The sequence below is a fragment of the Cervus elaphus genome, chromosome 29, assembly GCF_910594005.1.
Source record: "Cervus elaphus chromosome 29, mCerEla1.1, whole genome shotgun sequence".
Lineage (NCBI taxonomy): Eukaryota > Metazoa > Chordata > Mammalia > Artiodactyla > Cervidae > Cervus > Cervus elaphus.
In genome coordinates this window covers 57,287,756-57,297,444 of record NC_057843.1, presented here as the reverse complement: position 1 = coordinate 57,297,444, position 9,689 = coordinate 57,287,756, and the positions used below count along the sequence as shown (strand labels likewise).

Genomic DNA, 9,689 nt, shown 5'->3' with positions numbered 1-9,689 from the left:
TCCTCCCGACCCGAACTCCTTCACGAATTTCTGCAGGTGTCCAAGTCCTTTCCCCAAGCTGTAACTTGCAGGCAAGGCCCTAGCCTACAGCGCCTGCTGCCAGGGCTAGTCCACAACCAAGCCTTCTCTCCCCCGGGGCAAACACTTCCCCGTCCCGCTTCAGACAAGATCCTAACCTAAGGACTTGTAAGACAAAGCCTAGAGGTATGTAGTCTCTCAAATGGCCCCTCCTCCAAATCCACATCCCACTCCCTCCTAACACCTTCCTGTCCCTTCCCACCTCACTCCAGCCCCCTCCCATCCTCTGCTTTTCATCTTTATCCTCTCCCTCCCCCTCTTTTCTCCACTCAGTTCCCTCCTCCCCCTTTTTCCCTTTGGTCTCCTCCCGTCCTGTGGTTCTTCACCCTCAGGCCCCGTTTCTCCTCTTGCTGAATGTCTGGCTATCTTCCTCTCCATCATCCTACTTCTCCCCCTACTTTCTGACACAAACTTCCTCTTTGGAAAGGCCCTAATGAGTTTAAGAAATGATAAATGTAGTATTTGGGGAGCATGGACCAAAGTAGAGAGCAGGAGAAGGTAAGGCTGGAATTACCTTAGGCAGTGCTGCAAATGATGACAGGCCTTGAATGTCAGGGCCAAGAAATTTGGACCTAATCCTTAGGCTGAGTCACTTGATTGTTTTTAGGCAAAGGAATGCCATTTCAGAAAGGTCTCACCTGGGTCATTAAGAAGGACTGACACCCTTTGGACCTGGGCTTCCCAGGTGGTACTAGTGGTAAAGAACCCACTTGCTCATACAGGTGGACGTAGGAGACGTGGGTTCGATCCCTGGGTTGGGAAGATCCCCTGGAGGAGGGCATGGCAACCCACTGCAGTATTCTTGTCTGAAGAATCCCATAGACAGAGGAGCCTGGCAGTCTGTAGGGTCACATAGAGTCAGACATGACTGAAGTGACTTAGCATGCATGACCCCTTTTGGACATCTTTCCAAGATAAATTAGGCACACCCCAGTCCCCACAGCATCCTGGGCTTACCCCAGCACAACACCAACTCATTTGTATTGTCGTTTTGGTTAACTGGTCTCCTTTCCAGATTCTTTCAGCTGAGTCCAGTGCCTGAGTAAAAGTGTTAAGATTAGGCTCTTTAAAAGCATAAGTTACATAAACCAATGAAAGAATGGACGAGTGGATTAATATGCTAGGGAAGGCAGCAGAGGAGCAAGGGTATTACATAATCCAGGCAGAAAATAATGAGAATTTGAACCAAATTGGAGGGAGAGGAGAGGAGAGAATGGACTTGTGGGATATTTCAGTTCAGTTCTGTTCAGTCGCTCAGTCGTGTCCCGCTCTTTGCAACCCCATGAATCACAGCATGCCAGGCCTCCCTGTCCATCACCAACTCCCAGAGTTTACTCAAACTCATGCCATATTTAGAAGATAGGAAATATAGTCTTTGGTGCCCATTCTAAGATGTGGGCTGAGAGGAAAGGAGAAGACCACAATAATTCCCAGAGTTCAGTTTTGATGACCTGTGGGACATCGATTTAGCAATGTCTAACAGACAGTTGGGTATGACTGTGAAGTTCAGGGTCTGAGCTGGAAATATGGATTTAGGGGTCATCAACATACAACTGGAAGTAGCTGAAGCACTGAACATGAACAATATTACCAAGGGCAGGGAGGGGTCCTTAGACAAGACTAGACTGTGGTCATTGCATCCTTCTACACTCTCGGGAGCAAACCCCCACTTTGCCTTGGTCTTCCCAGTCTCTAGAACTTCACAGCCTGACCTCTATGGTCCTAAATTACACCCAGAACCCTGCTCTTGGACTAGCCAAGATGCTATGTTCAGGATCCCTTCTCTGCTACCATCTATTGATGGGATTCTGACTGCTTCAGACTTTCAGTACGCAGTTTGGGTCTAGGCACATGGGTGAAACTCCAAGCACCAAGCCCTGGCCCAGAGCTCATCTGGATTCCCCCGAGTCATATCTCAGGTGCACTAAAAACTTTATATAAATTCCATAGCCCCCTGCAAATCCTGACTCAAAGACCCTCTAATCCCGACCTAATGAAACATGTACCCTGTTCTACCACTAGATGGAAGCAGACAAGATCACAGAAGAGCCTCATACCGCCCTGGATGCAGAAGAGAGCCTTTCTTCGAAGGACCCCTCTCCTGAGGACGCACAGGAGCTCCCCATCCCTGAAAGCCCCTTAGAGCCCACCCTCTTTGAAGCCCTGTTAGAGTCCCTTGCCTCTGAATCTCCTGTGTTTCCCTCCACTTCCCAGACCCCTTTAGACATCCACACCTCTGAAACCCCTGTAGAGCCTTCCACCTCCACCGCCCCTTTAGAACACTCTGCCTCTGAGATCCCTTTGGAGACCCTTACCCCTGAGACTCAGTTGGAAACCCACATCCCCAAGGTCCTAGATCAACCACTTGCTTTTCAGACTTTGTCACTAAGCCGTGCCCCTGGGTCTCCCTCTGATAATCCAAAGGAAGATTTCTCTGAGTCTTCCTCCAGCGGGGGCTCATGGGTAAAGAGGCCCATCCAGACCTCTGAATTCGAAGGCTCTCCAAAGCAGTCCCTTTCAGGCTCTCCATCCCAGGTCCACCTGGACACATTTACAAAAGTGAAGGAAGAGGAAGAAGAGGGCGAGAAAGAGATGGATGCCACTGCCAGTAACGCTCATGCGGCTCAGCCTGTACACCAGCTGGGCAAGAAGAAGGCGAAGAAAGGAGTCAGCCGTAATTGCTCCTGCCCATTCCCCCTTTCTCAGCACCGTCTTTGACCTGCCTCAGGAGGAGGAGGTTGGGTTACTCTGTGACCTGGCCCCTTCTCTTAGGTTTGGGGCCTCCTCACTTCCCCTTAGTTACTCAGCCTTTCCCTCCCCAGGCTACACCATCCACCCAGTGGTCCCTGCTAAGCAGGCAGACCTGGTGGATGTGGCTAAGGCGATGCACAGAGAGAAGTTTGGTACACAAGTGAATTATCTTTTCCAATGGGAGAAGGATGCAGCCCTGAATGCCATCCAAACAGGTGAGCCCAGGCAGCCTTTCAGGGGCCTGTGACAGGCCCGTGGCCATCCCTCTATCCAGTGGGATCTAGGAACCTGCTCCTTCAGTGGATAGCCCTTGTGGAAAATGGCAATGCCACCTTCCTGGAATCTGGGAGGGGAGCAGATGGGTAGGCCAAAGTAGATGAGGGTGGATGCAGACAAAAAGTGAGGATATTCATATAAAGCCAGGCAGGAACAGGTGGCTGAACTAGGGCTCAGGGAGCCTGCACCAAACAGATCCTAAAGCAGAGATGGCCCAGGACCCTGGACAGTTTGCAGGTGACTTGCTGCTCTAACAAGGCAAAAGGCCTCAGTCCCCTTGGTGGAAATGTATTAAAAGGCTGTAATGGGGACTTCCCTGGCAGTCCAGTGGTTAAGACTCTGCACTTCCACTGCAGGGGGCGCAGGTTTGACCCCTGACACTGATATGGGGGAACAAGGATCCTGCCACATAGTACAGCTAAAAAAATTTTTTAAAAGAAGGCTGTGATCCCTGCATGCCAGACCCATGATCACCTGGAAATCCAAAGCTCTGAGTCTCCTCACCAAAGAGAGCCATGTCTTCTAGTCCTCTCGGCCCAGAAGTAGTATTGTAGACGGTCCTGTTAACGGCATGCCGGGCTTCTCTGTGTCTGTATATAAAGGGTGTGCATATGAACCATGTGAACACACACCATTCTGTGTGTGAGCACGTGCATGCGTCACTGAACTTCACGTCTATAGGTTTTGGGTAAGAAGGCCACCTGACCTGTTATGAGGATTCTGGGATTTCTAGACTGAATTCAATAGGTATCACTGCCTTTGGAGGAAGGGGGTTGATACTTCACTTTCCCTAATGATGGGAATAGAGTTGTGTTCTAACCATAAGAGATGTTATCATGCAAATGAGACTGTGTGATCATGGAAATGAATGTGTTGTGCAGTGAAAATGGCATCCCAGATAATGTCTCCTCCCCAGTCCCTGTCCATTTATAACGGGAAGAGGGTGTGGAATCAAGGCAGAGTAGAAGGCCCTACTCTGGAATGCACAGTCCACTCTGCATTGTCCCACTTTAAGGGGATTATAGAGTCTGAGGTATAATTGCCATTCCTCTAGCTCAAACGTCAGTCTTCTTCATCTGAAAAATGAGCAATGACTCCAACCACAGTGCTTAAACTTGACTCTCCCAGGCCCTCAGGCCAGGCCTTGATCTATGGGGCACTAACCCTTGCTCAACTCTGCACCTCACCTGTTCATGCACTGGATCCTGCTATTCTAAACAGAGCTCAGAATTCCTCCAGTGGAATCCCGGCCTCCACCAACCCCATTGTGACTCGGTCTAAACTCTGCTCCCTTTCAACCAAGCTTCCCTGGTGTGATGGGGCACGAATACCACGGGCTGGCGGTATAAGTCAGAAGCATCAAAGCCAAAAGCCACATCTGGACAGGCTTCAGATCCTAAGAGACCATGGGTAAGACAGGAAAACCTAGTGTGACAGGCGCAGAATTGTGGATTGTGGTCCTGGCCAGAGTCAAAGACCAGAGGACACTTGGCTCTTTTTCATTCTCCTTATGGAACTTCAGGGCTTTACCTGGAATACTGGGTCTCTCTTCCCTCCTAAAGGTATTTGCTCAATCACTTATTCAGTCAAGCGTCTATGTTCTCTGAGCACCTGTTTTGTACCAGGTCCTGTGTGAGGATTCAAGACAGTGATGAAAAGACTGACCTTTCCTTAGAGGAACTCACAGCTGAAGGAGAATACAAGTGAACAGGTCCACCAGAATGCACTGTACTCTGACAAGAGTCATGGAAGGCAGGAGGAGGGACTCCTAGACAGAAGGGGAAGTCAGGGACAACTTTTTGATGGAGATGACAGTTCACTGGAGCTTTTGAATAGGATTAAGAGTCCTAGAGCTGAAGGCCCCACTCCTGGGGGGTGGGGGGTGGGGGAACCCAGGATTGTTGACTTCAAGTTGGGATACGCTCAGCTCTCACAGAGGATGAGAAAACCTGAGTGGGAAATGCTCTGGGTCTCCTCCCACATTTACTCAGCACCACCCTTGCCTGGTGGTAAGACTAACTGTGAAGCCAGACAGTTTCTTATCTCAAGGGCAGCAGCCTCTGGCCGGTGCCTGCTCTCAGGGATGCATCCTGGGCTCCTCTTCCTTCCCACGCCTCCTTTCTTAGCCTCACAAGCCTCTGTTTCTGCTCTTCACCCCACTCATGACTTCTGGCCTCCTGTTTTCTCCTGAACCTTGGAGAACCAGAGGCAGCCCTTCTCAAGTTCACAGAGGGCATTCGTTCAGTAATCTCAGGAATGTGGAAGGGACGTATGATGGTGCCAGCCTGCAGAAGTGAGGGAAGCCCGCCTCCTTGTGGCACTGGGGCGGCCTCACCTCCTCCTCTTCAGGTCCTTTCAACACCACGCTCCTTAGGAGCCAATCCCCATCACCTGCTCTGCACCTGGCCCATCATCTTCCTTTCCTTTTGCCTTAGACACTTCAAGGAAACTAAGCAAAGGTGTGCTCTAGCATTGGGAGGGGAGGAGATGAGAATCCCACAGTCACAGAGAACACAGCTAGATACATGGGCATCATCACACAGAAGCTCACTTATAATAATCTTCCTGCTCAGAAATGAAGGCTGTCTGCAGTCACAGGCCAACACAGGTGGAGTGGATCCTCGGGTGGGACGGGCTCTGAAGACATTCGCAGGCTGATGAGCAAACCTTGAAAAAAAGTCTAAAGGGGCAGGGAGGAGGATGTGTGGGTGGTGACAGAGACACATCGGGGGAGAGATAAGAACAATTTGGGGGGAGTTTAGGCTATTTTTCCCTGTTACTTTCCCTTAGTACTCAATCCCTCCATACCCAGGTCTCTATATTGGCTGGCGCTGCCCCCATTATCTATGGGACTGTTTCCGGATTGGGGATGAGTCCAAGTGCTTTTGTGGACACTTGCTGAGACAGCACCAGATCATCTCAGGTGTGGAGGGTAACTGTCTTCTTTCCTGTGTTGAGCTGTGTGAGAGCATGTGTGTGTGTGTTGGTTTGGGGAGAGGTTGACATGGGAAGGCCAAGCCCTGTCAGTTGCTGGTCTAACCCTCTTCACAGACATATCCGTGCCCTGCAACGTGGGCCAGTGCCGCTGCCTCATGTTCTGCTTCATCCCGTCACGCCCAGAGGAGGTGGGTGAGTTCTGGCTCAAGAGACGGGCCACTTTTGACCCCAACGCTTGGAGGGCCCAGTGTCGCTGCAAACACAGCCACGAAGACCACACAGCTACCGGGTCCCATTCCTGCAGGGTCAAAGGTATCTTCTCAAGCAAGCGGCGTGCAGCGGTGGGCATGGGTTGGGATAGGCTGCACGTAGTTTGGGGATGCAGATGGGGAGCTGGGAGGAGAGACTTGGGCATGCAGTTGGTGGGGAGGATGTGAGGATGTGGGCAGCCCCTGGGGGAGCCCCAATTGCCTGCACCCTCCTTGGCTGCCCCCTCGCCTTAGGCTGTTGCTGCAGCTGCTTTGAGTCTAATTTCCTCTGTGCGGCCTGTGACCGGCGCTGGGAGGAGCACGAGACTTTCTTTGAGACTGAGGAGACCCGGCGGCGAGGAGGGAGGCCACACGGTGAGAGGGACACCTAGGATCAGGGCCCACTCAAGGGTCTGTAATCAGCCAAGCTGAAGGCACTCCGGCCCTCCGCCATCCCACCCAGGACTACTTTGCCCCTCCTTCCTGCAGCCCACACTTGCACTGACTTATACCCCCAGGAGCAGACTATGTGCCTTTTGCAGAGATGCCTACCCTCCAAGAAGCTGTCATCAACAACTCCGACTTCGAGGCCCTCCAGAAGCAGGGGCTTTCTGGCCATCCCAGCTCTCACCGTAGTCCCCCAGGGCTCCCTAGCCCACGCGATGTCCAGCCTGGCCCTCCATCTAAGCCCCGTATCTGACCCTTTCACCTCTGCTCTTCCCTCCCCCAGGGACAGACACTGTCAACACCTGACGCAGGCCTCTGTGAGCCTGGCCCAGATCAGCAATAAAGAGAAAACCACTGGAATCTGACTGACTCTGTATGAGGCAGATAGAGCCCAGCCTGGGGCAAACACCCTAAGACCTTGGAGTTAGCACCTCCAGGAGGGCAAGAGAGAGCTCCAGGCAGGAGACAGGGTAGATCTAACCATCTGCCTCCACCACACCTACATTCAAAAGGCTATTTCTGGCATCAGGAAGACAGAATGGCTTCAAGGAAGCCAAGGAGGGAGGGATTTCAAGAAGGAGCAGTGATTTCAGATATAGCTGGGGGCTCCAGGAAGATAAATACTGAAAATGTCCATCAGATCTGCAATTAGAAAGTCTGGTGACTTCAGAAAGTGCAGTTTCGGTGGTGCAGTGGAGAGAGGAACCAAACAACAGTAAGTGTGAAGGAATTTCTGTAAGAAGCTTAGATGAAAAGAGCAGGGAAGAAGTCAGACAATATGTACAGGGGGATGTGGAATCAAGGAAGCAATTTTTAGTTAGGAAAAAAGCATTTTTTGTAGTTAGGAGAGACCAGTAGAGAAAAAGACCTTGAAGGATACAGTAGAAAAAGAGAGATGCCTAGGGAAGCCAGATCCCAAAGACAGAAGGAGAGGATGAGGTAAAGGCAGAGGTGAAGGGATTCAGTCTGGACAGGAGAAACACCACTTCCTGGGACCAGGAAGAAGGAAGAAAGGATGGGGCCCTCACTGAGTTGCAGGGAGTAGAATTCTGTGGAAGTTCCCCTGTGAACACAGGAGACAAGGTCAGTTTCTGGTGGGAGAGGAAAGGGATGGGGGGGGGGGGAGCAGTAGAAGACAGGAAGAGGGATAAAGGCTTGGGAAGGTTAATGAAGGGAACTGGAGAGAAATCTGATGGGTGGGTAACTGAGGATTCAGGTATAGTTGGAAACTGGAACCAAGTCAGAGAAGCAGAGAAGCAAAATATTTAGATTAATGGTGGTGATGGGAAGAGCGTCAGGGAGGAAGAAAAAAAGCCAAAAGAAGGCTTGAGGATGTGGAGGGAGGTGACCACACAAATAAGAAAAAAAAAGTAAAGCCAGGATGCAATCAACAGATTTTTTTAAAAAGGAACAGAAGTCTCTAATGAGGCCCAGTAGCAGATGCAGTGGTAGGGATCAAAGTACAGGAGACAGTGGCCAGAACCCACAGAGTGCTGCAGCTTTCAGAGAGCAGCTACAAGTGATCACAAGAGCCTGAAGCAGAGAATCCAGGGGCCAGGGGCCAGAATGGGTGAGTGTATGGGAGAGACTAGGAAGCCCATACATGATTCTAATGGAGAATAGCAGATTCTGACAGTAATAGGCTCTATGATCTTAGGCAAGTCACTTTCCCTCTCAGAGCCTCTGTTTCTGGGTCTATAAAATAGGATAACCTATGTGCTACCTGTGTCTTTAAGAACCCAAAGAAATAACCAGTTTCAAAGTGTTTTGTACTCGTGTTACCAGTCCTGGCTGGTTTCCTCTTCCTACATCCCAGCACCTCTTATCTCCTGCCGGTCTCCACAGGCACACAGACTACTGCAGCCTCCAGGGCACAGAAAAGGCTAATGTACATTTCCACATTTAGTGAGATCATCTATTCTTCCAAGGAAAGGAATGCAACTTTGACTGCTAGAACTCCTGGGGGCAATCGCAGGGTCAAACGTCTGCGTTTGGAAGGAGAAAAGACTCTCTAATATGGCTATTCAAAAGAAATCATTACTATCTCCAGAAGTAGAATTTCTTATTACTAGTTATTATGGAATTAGCACCATGATGGCCATTAATTAAAACCAATTCAACTAGCAGTCAACAATAAAAAAAATGGTTACTGCAATAAACTCATTTAAAGAGGTATTAATATTATGCAGCCATTACAAAGTATTTATATAGACTATGTAATACTATGGGAAATTGTGAAAAGGAGAATAAGAATGTAATATATAATACATATGTATTATATATTATGGAAAAGGAAATGAAAGAAAACACCAAATGTTATCCATTCCAAATAATTCAGGCCATCCGCATTAAAACAAAAAAGACACAGTGGTGACTTTTGCCCTGTATTAAACATCAGACTAAAACTTACTTGGTTTGAGTATATTAGAGTATATTAGCATTTTGTGATCCCATGTTTCTGATGTCAAAAAATATATATTCCAGCAGAACAAAATATACTTCTAGCCCTAAGGCAATTCCCCTCATCTTTCGAACACGCCTGACTCACTGAAAATGCCAGGCACGGAGTGAACCGTATCACATACTTATTCTGAACAGGAAAGGACATTGGACACATAGTCCTTTGCTTATTAGTCGTGCAACAAAGACAGGACATTCCTGCCCCACCCGTTAAAAAAAAAGAAAGCAAAATGCAAAACCGCTCTGAAAACAAACTGCAGAACCTTTAGTCTTGAAGTGAACAAGCACATAAACTAAGGAGGAATTGCCCTCAGACGAGTAAGTTAACATTTTTGAGGGAGGTGGGAGGGGGGTTCAGGATGGGGAACACATTTAAATCCATGGCTGATTCATGTCAATGTATGGCAAAAACCACTACAATATTGTACAACTAATAAAAATAAAGGAAAAAAAATTTTTTTAAATCTTTGAAATGGTCAAGGGGCTGAAACT

General features: G+C 49.1%; 1 protein-coding gene across 1 annotated transcript; it reads left to right on the top strand.

The window, feature by feature from the left end:
- The first annotated feature begins 17 nt into the window (after positions 1 to 17).
- On the top strand, positions 18 to 7,093 carry FAM221B (family with sequence similarity 221 member B). Its single transcript, XM_043891166.1, has 7 exons — positions 18 to 204; positions 2,101 to 2,752; positions 2,901 to 3,044; positions 5,918 to 6,028; positions 6,157 to 6,354; positions 6,546 to 6,665; positions 7,021 to 7,093. The coding sequence occupies exons 2-7, from the start codon at positions 2,101 to 2,103 to the stop codon at positions 7,041 to 7,043; spliced, it is 1,248 nt and encodes a 415-aa protein (XP_043747101.1). The 5' UTR covers positions 18 to 204; the 3' UTR covers positions 7,044 to 7,093.
- The last annotated feature ends 2,596 nt before the right edge of the window (positions 7,094 to 9,689 follow it).

Excerpts from the sequence above, each read along its gene's own strand:
- FAM221B (XM_043891166.1), top strand. The coding sequence starts at position 2,101 with ATGGAAGCAGACAAGATCACAGAAGAGCCTCATACCGCCCTGGATGCA. Across the intron at positions 2,753-2,900 it reads GGCGAAGAAAGGAGTCAGCC|GCTACACCATCCACCCAGTG; the intron begins GTAATTGCTCCT and ends TTCCCTCCCCAG. Across the intron at positions 6,355-6,545 it reads CCATTCCTGCAGGGTCAAAG|GCTGTTGCTGCAGCTGCTTT; the intron begins GTATCTTCTCAA and ends CCCTCGCCTTAG.